Genomic DNA, 27013 nt, shown 5'->3' with positions numbered 1-27013 from the left:
TTTAACATTTAAGCAATATCAGTGCTATATACAAAACAAAAAAAAAATGAAATGGCTATTACACAAAAGTGCCACCTCCTGACAAAACTGCCATCAAAATAGCCACCTTTTACAGCAATTCAGGCTGAACACACTCTTCAGGAATCTTATCAGTTAAAGGTGCACTTTAACACTGCTGGAAAGGGGCCTACGAATGAACTACACTAACTGTCCATCTACCCTTCACCTTTCCAAGCACTTCATTCCAAATAAACTCAGTGATGTTAGGTTCTGCGGACCACGTTCACCTTTCCTTCATCTGTCTTCTTCAAAAAGTGAATGTGATTACAATGAGTGCATTGCTTAAAGTTTAACCAAAAGTGCTAAATATATGGTGTTCAAAAACCTGTGACTGTATACATTTACCGACTACTGGCTGACCAAAAGAAGCTTTTACTTCACTGTGTTAGATTGTCTGGATAGTCGTTTAAATCGCATAAAGTGATATAACAAAATTGTGGGCTAGTTTTCACACAACCTCCAGTCTATAAGCAAAGCACACAGTTATTTGCATGCTTGTGGGCAGTAAAACTGCATTTGAAACAAATTAGCAACAATGGCTGAAATACTTGACCTGCCTTGGTTATCCAAGCGCAGCCAAAATGTTATTCCTTTGAAAGAATGATTCCCATTTAGTCAACACTAGCATTTATTCATTTAGAGCAACACATTGAGCAAAACTATGGTAAAATACACAAAAATCATGTAAGCTAAAGAAAACATTCAATGAGGACACACTAACCATGCACACGCTGGGAAAAACACACAACAAACAAAATCATAGTGTATAGTAGTACAACCGTCCCAAGTTGGGTAGCATACAATGAGACAGGAAATGCTAGTCTGTGAAAGCCAGGCTGATCTTTCCATGTTACAGATCACTCCTAAAAAACAAACACAGACATCTTAATGTAGAATGGAAATGTAATGATTTAAGGGATTGAAAACCCACTTAGTGTAGAATGCCTCTATGTGCATAATTCATCAAATACAGACCAACTTGTGCAAATCAGAAGTGCGACAGTACAACAACACCAAACAGACCTCTGTACAAATAATGCCTAATGTCATCCTTACAATAGTAAACTGTCGCACCATCACTCACTTTACTGTGACGGGTCAAAAGATGATTGTTTTCTGCCTTCCATACATTTTTTTTTAAACTCATTCTTTATTCATTTTTTTTTAAACAGTTATTTGTAATGACAAATGTAAACTTCTTTTTAATAATCAATATACTGAATAATAAATATTTCCCCTTTTAATCCCCCAAACTTTTGTAAAAAAAAAAAAAAAAAAAAAAAAACCGTGAATGATACCGTTACAGTTCATGATTGTGCAAAGGGATGGAGTGGTGTTGTATAAGTACCTGAGAAGAAAATATTTATTTTTCAGCTTCACAGAAAAAGGAATAAATATTAGTATTTTACATATATTTTTTGACAGTGAAATTAATGCTAAAATACATTTTTAAAATGTGCCTGTCCACCATAAAGATGACCTTACCCCCTTCACAGCTTCAACCTCAAGTGCAAAACAGGGGAAGTTGGGAAAAATCTGTCACATGTCAGCTGATGTGCAAAATCAGTTTTACTATCAGCTTTCAGAACATTCCATTTATATTAAAGTCCTATCCCACATTCCCTCTAGTGCAAAAAGTAAAATACCTGTTGCCAGCAACTGGCATTATATGCTATCAGTTCCAAACTCCCTGTCACGTTTCCTAATTAAAGAAAACTGACCTAAAATAAGATCAAAAAGCAAATCCGCTTTACTGAATGCTGCTTTGCTCACATCACCATGACAATCAGCAAACTCTTGTACTTCGTCGTCAGTACCATACAATATTGCCCCATAACTGACAGTTAAGTGTTCCTTTCAACACACTGGGGGAAAAAAAGGGATCTCAGGTAAGAACTAAAGACAAAAAAACAGTCAAACAAGGATATGCATGACAGCGTCACCTACTGATCTGCACAAAAAATGATACTGGAATGTCACGCAGTGTGCAAACGCAAAACAAAAACTAAACAAAACCAGTAAACAGGAACAGCAACGTTAAAAAAAACAAACAAAAAAAAAAACACCAGAAAGGAATAACAGAGTGGACTGAAGATGGGAGTGACTATCCTGAAATGTAACAGGAATGTCTGAGGAGTGAATGAGAGCCAAACGAGGTGACTGACTGAAGTGCATTGTGGGACAATGGGCAGAGAAGGCTCAGGGGCAGAAGATAACTGGAGTGATGTGGAGGGCGAGGAGGCCACGCCTCCTTTACGACCTGACGGCATTCCCGTTCATCACGTCTGGGATGCTGACAGGCGGGGTGCTGCGTGGGGTCCCGCTGGCCGGGGTGGGGCCCCCGAGCATGCTGGGCATGTTGATGCGTGGGGCTTCCGTCGAGTTCCCCCTCACAGTGATGTGCTCCCACCCCCCCTAAAAACAGAAAACACAGGAGCCATTCAGCACCAGTGGCTCATGAGCGACATTCTCCACAAGCACACGGGGCCCCGGGGCCCTGGGTGACCTACCCCGATTCCATAGTCCCAGGACAGTCCCTTGGGCTCCATGGGCTGCACGCCCAGCCGGCGACAGACGGTGCCACAACTCAGACTGTGGCTGCCTTGAACTTTATCTGCAATTATCCACACCTGGAACACAAGGGAAGACACTGTCATCCTAACATCCATCCCCCGCCAGGAACCACAACACAGCTGTTCTTCCTGGGTCTCCGACCAGAACGATAATGGCACAGCGAACCGACAGCTCGGCATAAGGTGTCCGTACGACAAAATCATGAGTAATTCATTTCACATTCGCTGCTCGCGTAGAAGAAACATACACTAAGCAGAGGTTATGTTTAATTATTCATCTGAATTTATTTCATAGGCGATTTAAAGAGTCAGATCTGTTTTATACTAAAATACGAGAAATTTCATCTATTTCTACGGCAGCATATATTTCCCTACTGGACTGAGTCGGACTCACAGACCTGGTCCAGAGGCCCAACAGAGACTTTGCGGACGTTGGTGGAGATGTGCTCCCAAGACGAACCCTGCGGGTAACTGGGAGTGAGACCCTGACGGAACCACAGGTTACCTGCAGGGAGACACAGTATGTTATTATGGTGTGGTAATCAGGAGAGGGATGAGAAAAGTGCACAATCCATTTATCATTCCCAAACTTCTGTGGACTTGTGGCAATAAAGAGCTTTTCAGAGATGCCGGATGAGCCAGGGTACATTATAACGGCATCATCTAAAGTAGCATTTCCAAATCTGGTCCTCGGGGACCCAGAGACCGTCCATGTTTTTGCTCCCTCCCAGCTCCTGAGCAAAAAATGTCGACTGTCTGGCAGGGAGCTGGGGGGAGAGCGAAAACGTGGACCGACTGTTGGTCCCCGAGGACCGGGTTGGGAAACACTGATCTAAACATTTGGCGGGTGGTCTGCAAACACACCGTTTTCATCGACTGCGTACACGGAGGTTCTCCCCACAGACACCTGTTTTAGCTTCTGCCGAGGTGGGGATGGGATGTGGTACCAGCAGTCGCCTGCAAGTCACCAGACATCGTGCAAGTTCAAGCCAAGGTGTCAGTCTTACTACGGACCAGAATTATAACACTTTGTTCACAGATAAAGTACGACATTTTCATCTGCAACGCAGCTGATTGAAAAAACCATGAATAAGGTCCTCACTGTGCTTGAGTGAAGGACACTTCCCACTGTGAAATCTGCAGCAGTTCCAGAAAGTTTTTTGCGTTCATCAGAAAGGTACCTCAGGTACATCATGTCAAAGTAATTTTATTTAAAGGAGTCAAGCAATTGATGTCTAATCTACGTATCATCAAACGATGGTAACTAAACCGTCTGGGAAGGGCACCATGAAGACTTCATAAAAATTGTATTCTTCTCACTGGTATGACTGAGACAAACTTGCCTGCAGGGTTCTGAGGAGACACGGAACCCCTGTAGAACACTGAGCCGTCCCTGGCAATAGCCCACACCTGGTGAGCACTACCTATGGAGATGGACTTGAACGGCTGGTCTGTCCCCACGTGAAGCCAGGAGGTACCCTGCGAGTCAAAGCAACGTTTGTGTGTTTGAACACGGCAGAGGCCCTCAGATCTGGACATGCGTGGGAGATGGATGGAGGATGTGAATGGCGGAAGAGGAGGGTCCTCACAGCGGGAGCCTGCAGAGTGACACCCAGGCGACACAGGACGTCTCCTTTGCTGCTGATGGCCCACAGAGGCACATGCTCCAATTTGCTCGCGGCCATGCAGGGCAGGATGGTGATTTCAGACAGCGGGATGGGAGGCACCTCCTTCCAGGGGCCAGTTGTTGTGAGTTTGCATTTTCTGGGAAAGGAACCAATCACAAATGTCAGCAAATGGGCTGAAATCTTGCACGAGTATTTCTGAAGATTGTGAGGACATATAACCCCTTGAGATACCTGGCCCAACGTCTACGCCTGACAAAGTCCTTCAGTGTCTTAGAGCCATGAAATGACCTGGATGACAAAGAAGTGCTGTATGAATATCCCGAAAAGACTGAACACACCCTGTCATTCAAGTGGAGTAAAAGGCAGGGTCACAATGTAGTCAGATCAGAGAAAACTTACGTTGGGAAATCAGCAGCATATTGCCAGCCCTCCTTGTCTGTTCCTCCGGAGACGTTGTAGTCGATGGTCCAGTCATTCACCTGTCAAAAGACATGGATGACGAAGAGGAAGAGGAGCTATGGCAGAGCACAGTGGACCATGATTACGGAACAGAGAGCAAAACAACGGCAAGATACATATCCACTGAATATAATCATTCCAGCGGATGTTCTGGCTAACGTCTGAATGGCTGAATGGGAGTACCGACCCAGGCCCACTGTGGGGAGGGGAGCTTGGTGTTCTCCTTAGTGCACTCCTGCAGTCCTGAGGCATCGCTCCACATGTAGCGGTCAGTGGGCAGACCCCTGCGGGGGGCGGGGAAACTGGTTACTTGGGTCGGAGGCCCCCGCAGCACAGCCCCCGCATGCCTTTCGCCCCGAGGACGGCACCTGTTGGTGTATCCTGTGACTGGGTTCCAGCGCTGATTCTCGTAGATGTATACGCTCTTTGTGTCCGTTTGCGTGTAGATGTTGTCTGTGCTGCTCGCCAGTCCTGCACACAACACACGTTTACTTGAGATCTGGTACCAAAATCTTGCATAGACCATTTTCTTTTTTAAGCACATCAGGAAGCAAGCTCTAGACACTACTGGCTACTTCACACCATTTGACATTAAAGCAGGGGTGGGGGACCTGAAGCACGGGGGGGTGGTGGAGGTGCAGGTTTTTGGGACGGCCTCTCAATCAGCCATTAATAAAGCAGTGGTTTTTCCTCAGCTCCTGTCCTGGAGACCCGCTCTTATTGTATATATATCTGATTAAGAGGTCATCCCAAAAACCCCCACACCCACACAGACCCTCAGGCTGCCCGCCCCTGCAATAAAGATTTCGAAGGAGAATTTACCCTGGAAGAAGCCGCCTCCATAGCCCCCAGTGTAGACCCAGGCGGTGTGGTCATACCCAATGCCCCACACCACGCCCAAACTGTTGCACTCTATGACGTGCAGATGCCCCCCGATCTGATGCCAGTACCTGATGCGCAGGACAGAACAATTTCCATGAACAGAACCCTAGGAACGCCAGGTCATGTGTCCACAATTGAGGACAAAATTTTAAGTAAATGAACTGCTACAGAATGAGGCAGAGTACTGAAAGACAGTCATGCTCATATCCTTCCGAATCTCTAGAGATTTCTCCTCTTGACAAGAGGAGCTTCATTTTTAGCGAAGCAACGATTACAAAATGTAGTTGTTTAAAAGCACCTATAGCAGTGGCAATAAATGAAAAACTGTATGAGGAAACTCCTGATGTGCCGTACATCTGATCGCAAGGCATGGGGTAGGGCGAGGCCTCCAGGCTGGGTGCGGGCTCACTGACAAAGACGTCCCCCTTGCAGGTGACAGACCATATGGCCTGTTTGGATGGGGGGCCCTGGATGCCCCTCGAGTCGCAGCAGGACACACTCAGGAGGGCGAGCTGCGGAATGGGGACACAACTGAAGGCCAACGTTGATCCAGAATGAGTGCACTATGATAGCAATACGTCAGCTCCGACAACAGGCTCCACAAATGAACTGTTAAGCTACTTTTAGTTACCGGTCACCGATATGTAACTCATGCAGCCTGTTAGGTTTCCAGTTTTACCCAGTCATGCATCTCCTGCTCTGTGGACACAGCCAGGCGGATGGGCCAGCGCTGTTTGGTTCTCTCCGGGGTGTAGATGGCGAAGGTGTGCTTGGAATCACTGAGCACCGGCACCAAAATGGTCACCTCGTTTATGAAGGTGTGCAGGTACTGCGAAGAAGCAGGGAGACACTGAAGGACGGCATCACCTGGCGGCTCAGGGAGCGGTCACACTAGCGTGAAAAAACTGTGTCGTCTTCGCAGCGTCGGGCGAAAGTGGCGTGGTAAAAGATGCGACGTTTTGTTTCAAGAGTGTTGGTTTAGTGATGTTAATAAGGAATAATGTTAATAAGGAAGTCACACATGGTTTGCCTTTAAGATGTATATTTGAAAACAACATACTAATATTTTGTCTTGTACCTCGCTAGTCAGCATTGGCGAAATTAGTAACATAATGAAATAAATTCACATTGCAATTATTAGCCTTCTGGGCTGGTAAGCTAACTATGAAGCGTATTGACCACCGATGTCGTAAAATGCACAGTGATATGTTTTCTAAACTAATCTCCTTTTAGGACAATTGCATAAGAAGATGGAGTTAAAGCCATATCAAGCATGGTTTTATGACTACGACAAATAACGCATCGGGCAGTAGGACAAAGAGCCAACCTTCTTCTCTTCATTAAAGGTGTAGTAGATGAAGATGATTCCCTCTTTGTTGCCGTCGGTGCCGCAGAACTGCTCCAGTGCAAAGTGGACATCTACCCACTTGTAGGGCTTCCAGTCTCTCCACCACTGCATGGTGCCCTTCTTCACCCAGACCGCCTACGTCACACACGCCGGGGGCAAACGCACTTAGTGACATGGCCGGCATACACGTGGGTGGTTGACCCAGCAGCCCGTGCTATGGGGAGGGTGGGTCGCTACCTGTTCCACCGCCTGCTCGTAATGCCTGAAGTTCTCCATCTCCCGCTTGGACCTCTCGCTGAGCTGCTCGAAGATCTGCTTGCGCCAGGCCGCTGTCTGCGCAGGGGACACGGACAAGGACATGGACTGTGCAGAGGAAACGCCTGAGGGACAGACAGACAGACAGAAAGTTCTTTTGAGTTCCTAAGGAGGCACAAGCCAAAGGGACTGGTGACACGTGGTAACACTGTAACCTGGTTTTGCATTCTGGGTCTTCATATTCCTAGAAGCAAATGACCAGCGAGAGCTCACTTCTGATGTATCAGAGTGTGCAGATATAATGTGCAGTACATCGCTGCTTATAGCTGGGTTTTGAGAGCCTGACACGATGCTGACCCGAGTTGAACCAGTTGAGCTGCGAGTGCGAGTCCACGGCACAGCTGCCCCCGTTGACCCATGCCCAGATGGGATGATCGTCGGCCCCGTACGGCTCGTCCAGGTTGTATGTGGCCACGGAGGACAGGCTGCAGCTATCACCAGGGTCGGAGGCCGGGCGGCCCCCAGCTAGGCGGCCCTGCGCCTCCTCCAGGTCGACGTTGCTCCAGTGGTGATCCGGCCTGCCCGACGGGCTGAGGGAGAGCACCACGGCAGGGGCCACCTTCACTTCCTGCTCCGTTTCGGCCTCCTCCTCCGGGATGGGGGCCACCGCTGTGCCCTCATGCTTCTCTGGCTGGCCTTCTCGGTCGGACACCAGCTCGGAGATGAAGCTGTCGCTGGTCACCTTCGGGAGGCGCCGCTTGGAAGCGTCAGCTTGCTCCTTGGCATCTGGATTCCCCCCCGTTGCCCCCTCTGGCTCCATGTCCATGTCACTGGTCACAGACCCCTGGTTCTGCACTGTCACCTCATTACTGAAGAAGCAGCCAGCACTGCAAGTGACCGAGAGAAGGTGCCCATTCAGAAATGGATCAGTACCGCCAACTGGATACTGGTGCATAACTGGTGCAAATTCCACAGTAAGATAACAGTCATAGAATAAATAAACCTTGGAATTTAGCAATTAGCATGTTTCGTGCCATTTTCTGGCAGGTGGGGCAAGGGAAGATGTTTCGAACTCAGAGCGTTGAAAGTTGGAACAAACAATAGACTTTACTGGAATTTCTTTTGTATCATTGGTAGCTATCAACAGCTAACAGCAACAGTCTTTTTGGAGAAATAATCACTTCTGAGCCACTGTGAACGGTAATGTAACTCTATGTGTTTTTTTGTCAGTACAGACAAGTCCCCTCAGAACCCCTACATCCAGCGCTCTTTACCGTGTATCCCATCATCTGAACCGTTTTTATTTCTTGTTCCATGCTGTTAAAAGACTGATAGTAAACTGAGGAAAGTGGTGGGCGGGGCTCTCTCTCCGTGACGGCACACCGTGATTTGGCTGATGGATTCAAAGTCCAAAGCAAGTGGGAGCTACGTTAATGACAGAAGGGGAAATTGTTCTGGAAAAAGGGCCTGATTTCCTGTTCAAGGCTAGAATTCCTGCCCCTTATTTGCTGCCAGGAACGTGTGTGTTTTCACTGGCCAATGCTGACTCGAAAAACGGCCTGAGCATATACGTCAGTATTTATTAATAGTTCGGTTGAGAAATGGTCATTTAAAACTGGGCACTGTATAATACAGATACGGCGCTGTGGCACCGTGAGGCGACCCGGCGGACCGTGGCACCTGGCCAGGCTGCCGGCGCTGGACCTGGAGCTGGACCGGTCCCCGTCCCGGAGCGATGTCAGCGCCTTCCATGCCTTTCCACTGAGCTCGCTGGAGGTGACGCCCTGCCGGAAGTACACGGCCCGATCCTCCGAGCTGATACCCCACACCTGGAACACAGAGGAGCGTTTGGGGAGACGGCAGGGCCAAGCAGGGGCTTTTATTTCACACATACAGGTAGCGAGTCACTGGGGCTGCTTTTAGTGGGGGTGCCTGGAGCCTATCCCAGGCAGCACAGGACACATGGCTGGGGTACCAGGCCACGTCTGACCACACAAAACTACACACCGCGGGCAATTCAGAGACGCCACGGACATGTTCGGCAGCGTGTTTTCAACGGTAAGAGAAAACTGGAGTACCTGGACAAACTTGTACGAGAGAGAAAGAACGTTCAACCGCCAGATAAATAGCATGGATGGGATTCAAACTCACAACACTGGAAGTGTGAAGCAAGAGTGCAAACTCAAGGCGCATATGAAGTTCTCTATTTTCACTGAAGAAAAGTATTAGTGAAAAAAGGGCTGAAGGCCGTGAAGTGTGACTAGCCTTTGCCTCCTAAGAAGGACAACTTATGTGCTGATGGTACATGAGCCCTTGGGCTGGAGAGTTCAGGGAAAGCAGGCGTTTCTGACTGGAAATCATTCTGCTTGTGGATTGTTTGGTTCAGACACTCTGGGCACTTTTCCACCGCACCAGGAACCGTACTTTTGGTGTTTCAAGAAAGTTCTAAAGGTACCGTACTTCAAGGTGTGGGTTTTGCACCGGCATAAAAACTGGTACCAACACCAGTAAGCAAGATGGAGATCAGACTTCAGACCATCATACTACACGAACATTATAGTGTAGGAGGTTAAGGTTTCGCTAAAACATTTTTACTCTGTCACAAGAAAAAAAAACTTAGCGAGCTTTGCAATTTTAATGAATATTCCTCTTCAAGATTATCAAGTAAATGTTTCAAAAATCAGTTTAACATTTACCTCCGCTGCTTTTGCATCAGTGCTGCATGCATTCTCTGAGACAATCATAATCAAAATCACAACACACTTATTACAATAATATCACATCACCGCATTTGGAATTTTTCAAATACCGTGCTGTCTAGCATATTATAGAAAATACTTTTTAAAATTTCTTGTCAGGTCATTCTGATCTTATTGTATCTGTTCTTTCGACCAGATCGCACTGTTTTTTAAACTTCATTTGTTGTTGTTTTCTAACTTTTTTCAAGACGACCGTTTGCATTGTGTTTCAGCGGCAGGCTATTTGCATAACCAATTGAAAAAGAAAGTCCCACCCTAAGAGTAAGCAACAAAAAAGCACCCCAGCTGGTTTGGCAATTTAGGTACTGGAACCTTTGGTACTGGTACTCTAACAGAAGTCAATGGATCAATGCATTAGCATTCGCAATAAATACCCAGCAGGCTCTGTGAGATCAAAGTATGGGTTTTGGTGGAGGTGTGTGTGTGTGTGTGTGTGTTTGTGTGTGTGTGTGTGTGTGTGGTGTGTGTGTGTGTGTGTGTGTGTGTGTGGGGACGCTAGACCGGGGGTTCCGTATCACTTGCCACGCCTGCTTTTCAGAAATACACACCTGGTCATGTGAAACTGACAGACATACTAAGTGTGTGACATTTAAAAACAAAAAAAACAAATAAGTTGCAGAAAATAAGTGAGAGACTGGGAGGGACATACTGATAGTGGGGGGGTTATGCAAGGCCCAAAAAAGAAAAACATGCAGCCATGTGACTAGTGCCTGCCTTATTTAGCATGGGGGTCTCCCCAGAGTGAAACCATATTCAATTATCTTCTGCAAAATGCCTTCAGACAAATCCCAGTAATTTGCTGTAAAGTCTCTTTAGTCAATGGTTTTGTATAAAAATTAAAATCTAAGGAGACCCATTCCCGTACCTGGTCATTGACACCAACATCTATCATCACCATTTCTCCCACCATGGAAATCCAGCCTGAACCACAGGGATTGTGAGAGTTTATGCCCCGTCGGAACCAAACCTGATATATAAAGGAGGGAAAAGGAAAAGAGAAAAAAAGAAACATTGAAAACCACAAACAGTGCGATTAACATTACGAGGTTTATGTTTAACAGCAATGCAAATAATAGCAGTGCTTGTTGTTTTGCAAAACAAATATCATATAACAACGCCAATCATTTAAAGAAAGTAATTCTGTAGGATACTTATTTTTATTACGGGGTGAATTTTGGATAAAACAAGGAGCTAGAGAGAGTGTGCATGGGGGTGTATTTGCAAACAGACGAGAGTGACTCTGAACGCACACTTGCCTTGCGATCCTTCGTGACAGCCCATACCACATTGATGCCCACAGCTACGTGGATGGCACCGAACTCAGGGCTGGGGGATTGCACTACCGCCCAGGAGGTTCCTGCAGTTTCCAAGCGATGTGGCAGGTGTTAAGTCAGACACCCGACCCAAAAAAAGAACACACCACTGAACTCGTAACACTGTCACTATACAGTCAGCATGTAAATCAGTGCTGAAGAACTGAACTGGGCTTACAGCTTCAGGCTGCTGGCCTAATTCCCAGCAGGGGCCTGCGGTCAAACCACGAAGCAACGTACTTAACGTTCATTATTTAAGCCAAAAATAATACTTGTCTGGACGTGTAACCACTACAAGCCAACGGGGAAGAGTACCTACCACAGAAATAACATGAGCTTAGCGGGCAAAGCGCTAGAGAAACAGTTTTCAAATACCTTTACGTTTACATATTTGGAAGCGTTTATCCAGTGTTAGCAATCATTTATATATATATTTGCCAGTGTTTGTACAAAGTCACATACAAGTGCGGAAGAGAACACATAGCAAGCGTGCAGCTGTCAAGGTATTTAGCCTAAACTTCCAGTGACTGACCTGACGAAAGGGAAAGATAGCTGGGGTAAATAAGAAACACTGGCTAAACCTTGCATTTGTATATATTTCCAATAAATACATGGATTAATCCCTATAGCTACACATGGACATGCTAAGTATGGCAAAGAACCATGGCTTACTGCCTGAGGTAAGGGGATTTTGGGCAGCCGTGGAGCACACGGGTGCTAGCTGTCCGGAGCGACTGACCTTTGGGACAGTCCCTCCCGATGCCCTCCCGGACCAGGAGGTGACCCTCCCACATGACAGCCCACACCAGGTCCCCTGGGCCACAGCTGATCTGCACCACTTCCCCTGGGCACTGCACCTCCACCCAGGCTGAGCCCTCAGGGTTTTGGTGGTGAATGCCCTCCCTAAACCAGACCTGTTGCAACCCACACACAAACACACGAGTAAGACGAGTAAACCCAATAAGAGAAAAGGATTTTTAGTGGCTTCTAGTGGCAAAATTATGAAACTACAAGGAAGTCGGTGAAAAGCTGCGTACCTTCCCCTGCAGAGTGACTGCCCACAGCGAGATCTGACCCATGGGCTCCTCGGTGATCTCCCAACCCCCACAACTGATGTCACTGAACGGGTCTGGGAGCGACCCGGGTAGTTCTGAGGAGACCTGCTCAGATACCAGATGGGACCAAAAAAAGTACAGTCAAACATAGCGATCCCATATACAGAGGTCATATAACCATGACCGATAAGACGACAACCTGCCTTATACTAGAATTAAGAAGTGGTGGATTTATGCAAAGCTACCTCTCGGACCCTCACCTTGGCCCAGGTGTCCCGTGCCTTGTACCTCCTGAAGCGGATCCATCGCCGGCGACGGACGCAGGAGTTCCACTTCTTGTCTTTGGTGTAGCTGGCTGGAAAATCGATGGCGTACGTCCAGCCCTGGTCACAAAATCAGCCGCTTAAAAAACAGCAGCTTGTTAATGTCACTAACCAGGCTTCCTGCCAGCTAAACTTAACCTGCAATTTACGATTTGAATTAAAAAAAAAAAAAAAAAAGAATTTTCTCGTGGAGAATGATATAATGCTGGACAATCACAGAGGATAGTAAAAATGTCCATAATTACATCTACGACTTCTCATACTTCTGTCATTTTCTGTTGTTATAGTTTAAAATGTTTATAGTGTAGGAATTGCATACAACCACACTGGCTTACTGGAACCAAAACAAATTAAAGGAAAGATGTTTCTGAACTCTTCTACGAGGGACATAGGGGAAGCCTGGTATTGGACAGAGCCACCGTCAGCCCCCCAAAAACGGGCCTTAAAGCAGTAGCATATTCGCTTCTATCAGACTGGTGAGGCCTAACATTTCTTTCCATTCCAGTAGACACCAAGGCCTTTTGTCACGCGCCTTCCCATCCCCCAAATGACAGACAACAAACCGGACTGCAGCCTTAGTGTAGAGTAGAGATGGCACTGATCCAAACTTAAAGGACAGGCTGTCCAGTAATTGACCGTGACGACTGCCACCGTGCAGCTGCTGGCCTGCTCCACTTACCGCTTTCTCAGTGGCTTCCCCGCCGAAGTTCTCGTCCACATACCAGTCCGCCTCCCACTCCCAGTTGTCTGAGGGCAGCTGGAAGCTGTCCAGCGGCTGGTGCTTCAGGCCCGTCACATCGCTCCACTGCCAGCGGTCACTGGGCAGCAGCCGGTCTGAGAAGCCGTCCATGGGGTTCCATCGCTGGAGAATACCAACAGGAGAAGGCACAGTGGTTCCCGGTCTAACTTAAGTCTGTCTATTTGTCTGGCATGTGTCTTAAGGCTGCAGTCAGGGCAGAAAGGACCAATCAAAGGAGCAGGGCACGTCGAACGCAGGCCAACCAGCCAACCAGCATGCACCTCCAACCAGAAAACCCTGCGCTGAATCAGCTGACACACTTCAACTGATGCAAGCTCCCAGCTTGCGAAAGAAGCAGTCAGTCTCATGAAAATGAAACTCAGAAATGCTTTCAGAGTCTGAGCGGAGCAAACGTCAAGACAAGACAAGCACTTCCAACACCTAATTCTTCAATAAAAAGCTTCCCGACCACAAGAGCAGCAGGATAAACAGCAAATTACATAAATATGTTGCAACACAAAAGCTTACCCTGGACACAAAACAGACTTACACAAAAGCTAAGCAAGCAGACACAACATGTACGTACTTGCTATTTCATAAGTCATATAGATTTATTAGAATGAAACTGAAAGTTCTGCCATTTTAGCACAATGGGAATGACATGGGGATAAGCTTAGAGATGTGATTTTAACTTGTATAAAGAGGCAGCATGGCTGACAGAGGATCAGCCCACTTCTCCATAAGCCTGACACAGTGCGTCCAGCCAAAAGCACCTGGTTCTCATACGTCTCCTCCTGGTAGCGGATGGGCACGTCGCTGGCGTAGACGTTCAGGTAGATCTGGTGGTCACAGGCAATGGCCCAGCAACACTGCTGTGTGGCGGTGATGCGCTTGATCTCCAGCTGAGCATCCTTGCACAGGTCCCACTGCTGGCTTGTGGGGGACAGGCTATATACCCTGCCGAACACGTCCACTGCCCACAGGAGGGAGCTAGGCATGGTGCACCCTGTCAAAGAGCAAGCAAGGGGCCGTCAGCCAAAAGCTACAACAGGCATAGCTAAAAGAGCCTTTTCCTAAAGGATTACGTAACATGACCCTATTACCACTATCATCATCGAGATCACCAAGTTCTCCAATGCCTTATAAGCCAGGGGTTTCAACAGAAAAACTCATGACAGCGCCATCCCAGTTGGACCTTAACATAAGTTTTACCTTAATGTCAGGTCCTGAAGGCTAACTGACCAACTTTAACATGGCAGTCTTATTACAATGTCGTGCCTCATTAGCAGCACACTGCAGCTAATGATGCTGTAAGAAAAACACACCTTTCTGTCACATTACATAGTACATGGAGAGTGTTTTTAATCTCTGGGGGTAGAAAATTATGTTCAGAAGTAGAGCTAAGCAACATATTTACACATAAAACTTATCATCATTTAAAATGTAAATTAGAGAATGAGAAAATTTGTGAAACTGTCGATGCGGAACATTGATAGCACACATCAGCCTGTCACATCACAGAAACAAACGCAATTCCAACCAATCATATGGCAGTCTTTTAGGAACGGACAACCTATAACCAACAAATGCACAGCAAGGTTTGTTGAGTTAGTAGAGCACGCGGATGCTGCTGTTTTGGTAATAGCATGGAAGAGATAAGTGCCCTTCAAAGTGTCACTGGCAAAGGTGGCAGGTCAGCATCATCTTCTTTTTTTTTTTTCTTAAAAGACATATTGTGGATCAACAAGGTAAGAAGACGTCAGTAGAGTAGTGGTGTTTTTTCCCAAGTCTGACATGCAACAGGCTGTGTACTGTCACCTCTGCCGAAAATTTGTGGCAATTAAAACTGGAAATACTGCCAAGTTATTTCACCATTTGGTACTTTCAATCAGGGGAAATACGTTTGGTTAAAAAAATGGGACATAGCATTTAATTTTTCATTACGGGACAGGTGACAAGACTACCAGCAATTTTAGCTGAGCCTAAAGAGAGCAAGATGGATCTTACAGAAGTCTCACTGTCTCACTGCAGGTAGGAACAGTTCTGCAAATTACTGTAAGACCAACAACTTATTTTCTTCACTACCAAGTACCACAGATCTAGGCGCAAAATCACACCTATAATTGGCATTTAATATATCAAAATTGCATTACATGACCAAAAATGATTTCCAGGACAGATAATTCATTGCATGCAAAGTGAAAATCTTTTCCTCTGAGGAAGAACTGCAGTAATTTCCAAATAGATAACCATGCTTTATAATATTCACACCACACCAACTGTTCTGTGGAATAAAAACAGTCAATGTTGTTTGAACATGAAAAGCGCAGAAATATAATGTAAGCAGAGCTAATAACCTTCCATAGAAACCGGTGCAGCAACTGGACAAAGTGAAGACTTCAAGGACTTTAACTATTTTTCAGATAGATGTGCATGTACCTGTAAGGAAGCTTCTGTTTCTCGCTGCAGGGCACAAACATGCACACGCAATCACAACCTACTGTCAATTTAGACGTGCCAATGCATCAAAGAGCACAGCCCCAAACTGCCAGAGTATTTGGAGGTAACACGAAGCAAGGAGTGAATATAGAAAATAAAATGCAGATTACTGCCTGCACAGTGCTACTGGATACAGGCCTCACATCAGAAATCCTGCTCCAGCCAAGAGCACGTCTAACACGGGACCCGTATCTGATATAGCCATGTATAGAAGGACACTTTAAACAATAAACTGATAACAATTCAATGACACATTATACTTGTAAAATTATATCTGTTAAGAAGAGTTACAGATATACAGTTAAAGCTGAAAAGTGCATTTGACTGTTGTTACACATTCTATATGTAATATACATAGCTGTGTGTCGACGGCATTTGCACATGCATCATGATTTGTTCACTTCATTCAGAAGCAGTGGCTGTTACAGTGCCTACAGAACATAAACCTCAGAGGAAATGGCGACAAAAGAATAATTTAGCCAAGAAAAGGCAACTGGTTCTTTAACCATTTAGCTCATCGACTGTGGGCTAGAAGTAAAAGCCTGAAGCAGAGTTGAGGTTTTAGTGTTAATTTCGGCGACAAAAACGATAATGAAAATTTTTGACAAAATTTGACATAATTTTTAATGCCAAAAACAATTGTCGAAATGTACTAACCCTTTTGTTAAATATAAAAAGAGACTGGTGTTTCTTTATTATAATATTAATGAAGATGCATCATGTGCAAGTATTTAGAGACTAAATTTTGGTTTTATTTGTATTTTATTCATATAAAGCTATTTTAGAACTTGTGCGTTATTTTTGGGCAGCTACTACACTGGATTAGTTATTAGTAAAAGGCACAAACGCGACATCTCCGCTCATTTACATCTATGTTAAGTATAAAACCAGGCAGTGGAGTAAACACTGTACCTTTAAGTCTTCTTTCTGCTTAAGAGAATAAATTGCCTGTACCCTGGTTAAAACTTTATCTAGCTCATATGAACGGTTTAAGTCTCATACTACTACATGTGGATGTTGTATCACAGACAACACAAAAAGTTCCCTGATGAGAAATGAGAAGCAGCAGCATTACCAGTCATACCATGTTATGGTAAACCGAGGTGCAACAGACACAGGAGAGGTGAAGCCTGGGGATAGAGAGACACATAACCAAACCCCTTCTAAGACTATACAAACCTCTGTGCTTCACAGTTCATGGTTGCACTAGGTTTTAACTGCATGTGACGCAGGGAGAGTGTATTGCCAGTATTAAGCAGTTTTACACACGATTATGAAATATATTCATCTTCTCATGGCATAACGTAGATTCCCATGCATCAGCACAATCACTCATCTACTGTTGGGAGGCTTAGAGAATCCTATAGACTATAGATTTTATTTGCAATGACCTGTTTGGTTAATTTAATCTGGGACACCAGTTCCACTATCCAATTTTTTTTCTCCCCCCATGAGTATCAATTAACACCAATGAGAAAGAATAATGGGCACATTATCAGTGTCCCAATTAAGCTTTTTCTATTAGCAGTAACTTGTGACACAAACGTAGGTGGAGAAGCTAAAAACATGAAGGAATCAGACAGAAAGCAGGCGTGACATACAAACAACCATAAGCTACAGCATGACGTTATTATTAGCGATCCATAATATCAAACTATATTAGATAAGTAGCCCAGTGTCGAACACTGACGGTGACTAACTGGCGGTTTTCACCTTTGTCAGGAAAATACGCTTCAAAAATGCCTATTATAGCGCAGTGTTTCACAAATATTGCCCGTTGCAGTAATAGTGTTTTCACCATTCAAGCTGGCTGGGTAGTTTAATGTTGTATTTTTATACATATTTATTACTAGCTGCACTGTGTCCATCTGAAGTACAAAGGGTAGAATACATTGCTGTAGTACTTTAGTCTGGATTCAAATATGGTTTGGAGTCTATATATGAATGGAGTTGGTCTTGTCATGAACTCGGATTGTCTGCAGCCTGGATGCAGCTTCAGCACCCTCTCCAAATTCCTATATTAACTTCAATGTGTTTTTGAATGTTGTGTATGCACCCATTCATCATGTCTACCAAGTCAATTATCTGGTTTGCGTACATCAACCATAAGATGTTTCTGTGCAAGACATCCAGTAAAAAGAAACACACCTAGGAATGCAAAGAGTGTAAAGCATCGCTAACTGTGAGGTGGCTGGTATGACTTCCAATTTGTACTGCCCCATTGATAAATGTCATAGATAAATTCCCAAAAATGTATTAGCTTCAAACTGCACAAGCCTAGGTCAGTTATTGAATGGACTCCTGACACACTAAATAATCAAGAAGACAAAGCCTTTGAATGTGACAGGGAATTATTGTGCATGTGCAACATTCACATCTTTGGGCGTTTTTCTATCGCACCGGGTACTGTACTTCTGGTACTTCGAGAAAGTATCCAAAGTACGGTACTTCAAAGTGTAAGAACTAGTACCGGTGCTTTATGACATTACAACGCGAGGCGGGGTGTTTTGCACTAAATTTGAAAAATGGCTGTAGTAAGCTTGGACGATGTGCGATATTAATGGCATCATCACATCGTTATGACATTTAATTCTTCCACGGCTAATAAGCTAAATTAAGATCGGGCTTTTTCTTACTTTCAATACTGTATACGGACATTATAGCGCAGTGAGTTTGTTTTGCTAAAACATTTTTACTCTCATACAAAAACATTAGCTAGCTTTGCCATTTTAATTATAATAATAATAATAATAATAATTATAATTGATACTTTATTAATCCCCGTAGGGAAATTGTCTTTACGCCTCCCACAACTTGCTCTTTTTTCATAGAGGAAGTTGTCTGCGAAGGGCTGCCACCCGTAGCAGTGCCCAGGGAGCTGGGAGTTAAGGGCCTTGCTCAAGGACCCACAGGCTGAGGCTGGGTTTGAACCTGCGACCTTCTGATTACAGGCACACAGAGCCACACGCTGCCCCCCAATTATTCTTCCTTTTATAGATTATCTAATATATATTTTTAGATCAGTGTAAAGTTTACCTTTTGCATGAGCTCTGCATGTGTTCTCCGAAACAATGATTTTCATCCTTGCTGTTTAAAAGCAGTTAGGACCGCATGCTACATACGTTATATGTGTGCTGTCCAAGTATATTAAACAAAATACTTTAAAAATTTCTTCTCATGCAATTCTGATCTTTTTGTTATATCTGCTCTTTCGACCAGATCATAATTAAACAAAGTAACAAAAATATTTATATATTATATATATTGTTGTTTTCGGAGGTAACTGTTATAAATGTGGCAAAAGACAAAGAAAGCATTTTAAGTCCCGCCTCTAAGTATCGAAGTAACAAAGAAGTGCCCCAGCTGGTTTGGTACCGGTGCCCGACCGGAAGTCAGTGGAAAAGGGAGAGTGCCAAAAGTGCCGTACTTGGTGCGGTAGAAAAGCACCCTTTGATCTGACTTATCTTTTTTTAAACAACTGTATAAAAAGTCTGTTCAGCAACTGACTATGTTCAACACTTGTCCCTGGTCTCTTGCTCAAGAACCTAATGATGGTGTGATTGATTTGCTGGGAGTGGAATCAAACCAGTAATTTTTCAGACACTGAAAAAAATATCAATGATGTTATGTTTGCTGATGGTAGCAGCTAGCTAGACAGTTGTAAAAAAAAAATTACCCCATCATAAAGGGATCCCACTGTGTACCTTTAAGACATAAAATGCTAACAGTTCTTATATTTCTGAAAAGCAACACGTCATTGTTGTAGTGTGAGGAGTGTCAATCATATCACATATAGTGTTACTTAGGTGTGTGTGCACTTTATGTTTAGCTACATTGTGTTACGAATAATAAAAGTCTGTTAAATAAAAATACATTTTAAAGAAACTTTGTATTATTTTTTGCATATTCTTTGGTTCCAGAATCAATTCTGAACTTGAATTTATTATGTTTTTCAGCTACCCAGCTCCGGTAATGAACTCAAGTTTCATCTTAGATTTGCTCTCCTGTTGAACACAGTCTTGAGTTGAACTAGATTTGTTATTTGTGACACATACAGCCTTGAGTTGGACTCGACTAGGGCGAACCTGAACACAACACTTGTAGAATAATATAGCAGATGATAATTTCTGTCAGCCTGGGGGACGGGGGGAGCACTTTTCCTTACTGTCAAGGCCCCCTCTCCCCCTCTGTGGGGGGCCTTGCCCAATAATAGTTCAAGTCCTGTTTTCTATAAGGTAAACATTTAAATTACTGGGCAAGCAATCCATATTTTAATGTTAAAATTGATTTTCAAAATGAAAACATTCAGATCAAAAGAATCGATATTTCAGTATCAATTCACGCATCCCTAAAGCATGCTTCTTCAAGCACGACTACCAAGGAGGTATTCCAGAAAGTGTGTTTGGGTTTAAACCTTAAGTCTGACATGGCAATAAAGTTTGCTTTATATTTGAAATTCAGTTTTCCAGCTGAAATTTCTTTCAACAAAAACAAGTAACACCCCTTAATTCCCCAAATACCTTTATGGGTGAATTTTAATTGACACTTCTATGCTCGCATGCTCACTTCCCATTCAATAGCTGTTCACTTACAGTCACTGGTGGTGAGTGGCCACAGTGCAAATATGTAAAACAATACACAGTCTCAAAGGTAAATGATATGCTTTGCCCCCTATGGTCTCATGCTTAAGGGCACGCCTTACTGCAGATGTCTGGCATTTCAATTAACAGTTATTAGCCCATTAATTTGACCCTTTGTACTTTGAACTGACACAGTGAAATTATTAATCGCAACACAAAAGCATTGTGAGAACTTGCAAAAGGACTCATAATTTTTTTCTGTTTTTGTGGGGAAAGGGGGTTGAATGACTCAATATTATTTACCTCCCTACTGCTATTCGTCAGTCAATCTTAGTCTCAGACTTCAAAATCAAGCTAAAATCCTTCTTTATTTGCTTGAGCGTATAACCTTATTATCATATCTGTAATATGTTTTCCCGATTTATCTGTTTATTCTAGCTAAGTATCTTTGAGATCTTGAAAAATGCTATATAAAAAAAATGAACTCTTACTATGTATTCTGATTTTTTTTTAATTTAAATATCAAATATTATCCATCCATCCATTTTCCAAACCACTTATCCAACTGGGTCGCGGGGGTCCGTAGCCTATCCCGGAAGCAATGGGCATGAGGCAGGGAACAACCCAGGATGGGGGGCCAGCCCATCGCAGGGCACACTCACACACCATCCACGCACACATGCACTCCTATGGGCAACTCCAATTAGCCTCAGCATGTTTTTGGACTGTGGGGGGAAACCAGAGTACCCGCAGGAAACCCCACGACGACATGGGGAGAACCTGCAAACTCCACACACATGTGACCCAGGCGGAGACTCCAACCCGGGTCCCAGAGGTGTGAGGCAACAGCGCTAACCACTGCACCACCATGCCGCCCCTGTCAAATATTATTTCTTCAGATATTGCCCAGCCCTAGTGTCTAGTACTCAGTCTAAACGGGCTTTTCCACTGTCACCAAGAACCAAGCCGTACCCAAGCTGTATCCAAGCTGATATGGCCCGGCTTACTAGCAGGCCCAAAGCGTAACCAAACAGAAATGGTTGCATCACCACCACTCGATTTGTCGTAATGCACAGAGATTCCTGTGTTTTGCGTCAATTTGCATGAATTATCTGAAGGAAAAAAGGGCATATTCTATAAATAATTCATTATTAGTAGAACCGCACTTTGTGATGTATTTGTGCATTCCCAAAAACTTGGAACTTGAAAATTTCCTGCCAACTACTTAAAAAAGTGCTATAGAACAGCTGCATGGAATGGATTCATAATGCAAATGTACGCAAGTCAATGCTAAATCTGTTAGCGTTTGATGCTAACGTAAGACAGCGATTCTTACTGGCCTGCTAGCAGAAATTAGCACACAGTAAATCATGGTATACACCATGTGAAGAGCAAATAAGCGACTCTTCGGTTTTACATCACTGTCGCTCTCCAAAGCCGCCAACGCCTTTCCCAAGCCGACCCTTCTGCAGGGAAACCGAAGCGAGCTGGGGCCGCACCGTAACCATCTTCGCGGTACGCCTCGGGTTCGGGTCGGTTCCTGAATGCCAGTGGAAAAGCGCCATATAGGCCTACAGTTCAAATATGGCAATGAAAAGTACCTTTGGTACCAGTGTGTGGCTCTGCGGGTAGGGACTGTGTATGCATGATAGGAAGGTCATCAGTTCAAATCCTGTGGTCACTTTTGGGCCCTTGTGCAAGACCTTTAACCCAAATTGCTCGAGGGAGTGGCTGACCCTGCCTTCTCAATTGAATGTCACTTTGTATAACAGCATCTACTAAATAAATAAATGCAAATGTCAAGGAACAACTGGGCCAGGAGACAAAAGTCAAAGCATGGGCAACAAACACACAGAGAGCCAAGTCTGTGCAAATGAAAGCTGAAATGCTGGGAATTAACTAGACAATCTGAAATTTGCCATCCATATGGTAAATGGAAAACTATGAGGACACAGTTTCAAAGCAAAAATTTCACATGTACATAAATGTGTTACTATTCAAACACTGCAATTATGAGAAAAAGATGCATCTAATAATCTTATGCTCATAATACTTCGTTTAAATCAGAAAACAGAAAATATTTCTTTGTTTTTCTTCATTGGAAACATTTTATATGTTTGGCCAGAACTAAATTAGAGCAGAATAGCACTTACTAAACACCCAAAACTAGTAAAATTAGTATTTATGACTACCTCTAATTGTTTTTTTTTTTTCTGATATGTTAATATTACAGGTCTCATGGTAGTTCTGTTGTCCCTGATATTGTTCTCATATTTCCCTGCTCTAGTTACACAAGCTCATTTCTGCATCATCACACTGTGCATCCCGCTGGCCTCCATCCTACTGCTGGCACTATGTAATGAATCCCACAATCAAAGGAGGTGATAAAGTGCAACTTGACTGAGAAAACGTGCAGCAACTCGGAGAAACTGTGCATTCCCTTTTTCCTGTTAAAAGGACAAACACTATTTGTTGTCTTTTCATTTAAATTGATGTTGAAAACAAATATGCATAATACACATGCTTTTTTCAAAGAAAAATCAAGATGGTACTGGAGCATGAACATCTGTCCAGAAACAGATTTGTGAACACATCTGTCCTCATACATATTACATACGTGTGTAGATGGAAAGATGTAATATGATCGTACTGCTGTCATTAACACATCAGCTGGAATGATAGCCAAAAAAAATCTTGTAGGAATGTATGAGATATACTAACTACAATACTCTTATACTGATGAAATAATCATAAGCTGAACATTGCTGCATTGATGCACTGTGTTCAAAGCACTTAGGCTGAATGTGGCTTTTACCTTACATTTACCTTTTACCTGAGGGAACCTGACCCCTCCCCCCCCCCCCCAAAAAAAAGAAAGAAACTGTATCTAATGAGGTTCAGAGCATGTAGCAGGAAAGCTAATCACAAGTGCTCTTCCATGAGTCATGGAACTTTGTTATGCTTCACATCTATGATTGTTTATACACTGCTGGTACTTCTGGATCAAGAATGAGTCCATAGCAACCTTCTTAGCAGTTCAACTGTGCGGAGGCAAATTATTGCAACTATGTCAGCAACACATCATCTGCAACCAAACACAGCCAAAACCACCTTAGGCATGAAGCGAAGTCTTGTGAAAATCACCTTCAGTGAATGTTAGTAAGAAGGAAGTTACAGAACAAATTTATCACCTAGTATCCTAGCCAGTCCATCATCACAGCCAATTACCTGAAGATAACATTATCAACTGGGATCAAACCTAACAAGAACCTCACCTTCTCCCAATACGTATCTGCAGTCCCTTATACTTACAATACACAATATCTGTCAGAGTTGCTCATACTACACAAAGCTGCAGCAGCTGGTCTAGGCTATGAGCCATCTCCTCTCCTGACAACCCGTCTCAAACCAAATCTTCCAAATTAATCTAAATATTACTGCATGGCAATCATGGTCTCCACATACATCTATCCTCTCCTGATATCCCGTCATTGCCTGCCATCTGCAGTTTGAAGCTCAAGATTGTGGTACCAGCACAAAGTTCAGCCTGGGCAGCAGTACCAGCTATCTAAAATATTTCAATCCAATAACCTGTCAAGGCTGGTAATGTTCCCTCTAATGTTTTCAAACTTGGTCTGTGTGAAAGAACAAGCTTCCCTTGAGCTTCAAGATTCAAAATACATCCCTTCTGAATGTAATTAGCCGTCAACTGCCAAGCATATGCTAACAGCATTCAGGAGGCTGCTCTGTTTTTCTCGATGAACCACGCATGGAACAACATTATTGTGGAGTGATATCTTTATGTACCATTTTACTCCATTTAATGTTTATTTGCATTTAATGTTTATTAAACTGCAAAATAAAACGCCATCTCATAGTAACAGTTACAATTTCTTCTCATCAACACACATTGGTATTCCTTCCATCAGATGGCTCAGCTGAAGCAAGATATCAACTTGCCATTATACAGCATTTTGTCCCCTTGATGGATCATATATTCCTTACTGCAATCATTCCAACACTGTTTCGACTGCCATCATACAAAACAGATCATAACTTCTCCCTGTCCTGATAACCCTTAATATCGGCGATGTGTTGCCCATTTACCAAGGACACCAAATGCTGTATACTCTTAAAAGCTCTTGAAACTCGACTTTATGCATGACTAAGCTCAAAACCAAAGGCATGGTTTTCAAGGAACCTTCAGGAGAAGCACCTACAATAACATAGGTTAAGGAATGCTGGTGGGAAATGACACATGTAGTGCAGAATACTATGGAGTATCTTCATCAGACAATCTACCTCATTCCCTACGTTGCCCAGACTGCCAGTTGGGGGGAAAGCAATCAAAAATAGAGAAACCGACTGCCTTTCTCTTCAAGGGGAGGACTGATGAGTGAAGGAACGTAGTTAAGTAGAGATACAAACAATGCATCCCTGAATCACCATCTTCTCCTCTGCCCAAACTCTTGAAACCAATGAGGACATGATAGGATTACAGTCATGGGATGTTACAGGTCACTGGAATGTCTCATTATCTGCAGACTCTATCTGGAGTTTTAGCTGCACAACCATACCGGGCCGTTCCATATGTGTACAGACTGCATGGAACACCCACATACATATGTGTATATATGACAGGTATCAAATGATGCCCAGCTAAGGATTAACAGGTTAGGACATACCAATAATGCATTTTCAGAGGATATACATGAACAGCTACGAGGATATAACGTGCTAGATACGTTAAGGTAAAATACACACGCATTAACCGCAAAATAAACGAAAGCAAAGAAAAACACACAACTGCAGTAACTTCTGTTACATCTCAGGTAAGTTCTGACACATCCCAACCCCATCGGTGTCATCGCTTAAATTAGAAACAAACATGGCTTCAGCTCAAAACAGTGGTTTCCCTATATTTTATCAGTAGCTAAAATTAAATACCTGGCTAACTAACAGGCTATTTACCTTGCAGTCCTTCGACGTGTAGTCTGCACTAGCTAAAAATTTAAATGCATTTTCTGGTGGCAAAATTTTAAAGAAACATAAATTAGAGATGCATTATTCTAGTGAAATATCTTCTTCATTCTACATATAGCGGGCATACACAAACGTAAATTAAAATATAGCCAGCTAGCTGTCCGGCTAAATTGTAATAGCTGGACTCGAAAAATCGATTTTTGTCGTCGTTCCCCTTCCAAATGGTCTTAATAACGTCGGTTAAAATGGAAGGACGAAACCAGCAGCGCGCAACATACCTTCCTTTGTCCTTCATACAAAAGTACGGGTGATTAAAATGAGAATTTCGCAGTAGCCCTTTCGCCCTGTCTTCAGCACTACTGTAGAACCACATTCAATATTTACGCCGAGTCCAGGGTTACCAGAAAGAGTGTGAGACTTAAGCAGACGCGTCACCAACAACCCAACAGTGGCACCTTAATGTCACAGAATATCAAAATAAAAGCCTAATAATAAAAGCTCATCCCTTTTACTTTTTCTACAGTTCCTTATAATTAAGGCACGGAGTGCTAAGTGCAATTGACTTTTAAGAGCATACGACTTTACATTTTTTTTAATACTTTCGTAGAATTGTAATACACGAGACAGGCTATATGACAGCTTATATTCTTAAAGCCAGATCTGGCACCCACTTCTTTTGCATCCACAACAGGAAGTTGCGCAATTAACATATATTGGCTGGCTCACGTAAAACTCTTTTCAACCGGCTTATCGTACTGCCGCCCGAGTCAGGATCTGCTTTCAAACCTGTACTTATAATTACCTCCTCTGGGCCCTTCCATATCCATTTTATATGGTGGTTCTTCAAAGCTGATACTTAGACTAAAGTACTTCGCAATCGTGTGGTTCTAACGCGTCAAAATATATGTAGCGCGGCATCACTTATCATTACGTATAAAACATCCAGTCATGCCTTGTCTTGTTTTTGTCAGTGACACGTGTTTGTGGCCGCCGATGCACTGGCATCGAGTCCAGGACATTCCTCTACGTTGTTCTCCATACCCCCCGCCATGACGCTGTATTGGATAAGCGATTAGAAGACGGATGGAAGGCAGCTGAATTTAATTTCATTTTATTTCAAATGGATGTTTTATTAGGATTAATCTACTACATGTAATATAACACATATCCCAAACGTATCTATGCCAGTGTGTTTCCCTGTGTTATGTTGTCTTTGATAGAATGCAGCCTTTCGGTGGCCCTGAACTGGATGAGCTGCAAATGGTACGACGCACAGGGCGTCGTGAGGTCCGATCAGTCCGTGTTATATTTTAGCCCCGATGTCAATCTTCCTCCAAAATAAAAAGTCAAGCCCTAGGTAAACCTGACTTAGCCCCTGATCTTTTCAGTAACTAAATATGCCCTGGTAGAATGAATGATGGATATGTTTCATGCCATGGTCAGATCTTTAGGCCATTCTTTCCAATAGTGACAACGTTTAAATTATTGATTACTTATTAAAACAAGTAAAAAAAAATCGCAGTCAGAATTTTTTGTTTGATAAGATATGACTTTATT

The 27013-nt window shown here is 43.6% G+C and overlaps 1 protein-coding gene across 2 annotated transcripts; it reads right to left on the bottom strand.

Annotated features, from left to right (window-relative positions):
* Positions 1-670: 670 nt before the first annotated feature.
* Positions 671-25852, bottom strand: tecpr1a (tectonin beta-propeller repeat containing 1a). Of its 2 annotated transcripts, none has more exons than XM_049014483.1 (25): positions 25735-25852; positions 14168-14400; positions 13335-13517; positions 12593-12715; positions 12315-12437; positions 12017-12191; positions 11221-11321; positions 10830-10931; positions 8886-9034; positions 7563-8092; positions 7188-7330; positions 6930-7085; positions 6282-6431; positions 5957-6114; positions 5543-5670; positions 5089-5191; positions 4908-5004; positions 4661-4740; positions 4493-4549; positions 4223-4397; positions 3983-4112; positions 3498-3596; positions 3032-3138; positions 2571-2690; positions 671-2475 (listed from the first exon to the last, which is right to left on the bottom strand). In XM_049014483.1, the coding sequence occupies exons 2-25, from the start codon at positions 14390-14392 to the stop codon at positions 2314-2316; spliced, it is 3576 nt and encodes a 1191-aa protein (XP_048870440.1). In that variant the 5' UTR covers positions 14393-14400; positions 25735-25852; the 3' UTR covers positions 671-2313. The 2 variants fall into 2 exon arrangements, with proteins under 2 accessions (XP_048870440.1, XP_048870439.1); XM_049014482.1 differs by having other exon boundaries at positions 12315-12450; positions 12594-12715.
* Between the last annotated feature and the right edge of the window lie 1161 nt (positions 25853-27013).

This window comes from Brienomyrus brachyistius, chromosome 5 (assembly GCF_023856365.1).
Source record: "Brienomyrus brachyistius isolate T26 chromosome 5, BBRACH_0.4, whole genome shotgun sequence".
NCBI classification, from domain to species: domain Eukaryota; kingdom Metazoa; phylum Chordata; class Actinopteri; order Osteoglossiformes; family Mormyridae; genus Brienomyrus; species Brienomyrus brachyistius.
The sequence above is the reverse complement of the archived record's forward strand: the minus strand, read 5'-3'. Positions and strand labels throughout refer to the sequence as shown.

Coding starts and splice junctions, on each gene's coding strand:
- tecpr1a (XM_049014482.1), bottom strand. CDS start 14,392: ATGCCTAGCTCCCTCCTGTGGGCAGTGGACGTGTTCGGCAGGGTATAT. Junction 9,035..10,829: donor ATGTTGGTGTCAATGACCAG/GTACGGGAATGG, acceptor TCTGTGTTCCAG/GTGTGGGGTATCAGCTCGGA. Junction 4,741..4,907: donor CCTCCCCACAGTGGGCCTGG/GTCGGTACTCCC, acceptor GTCTTTTGACAG/GTGAATGACTGGACCATCGA.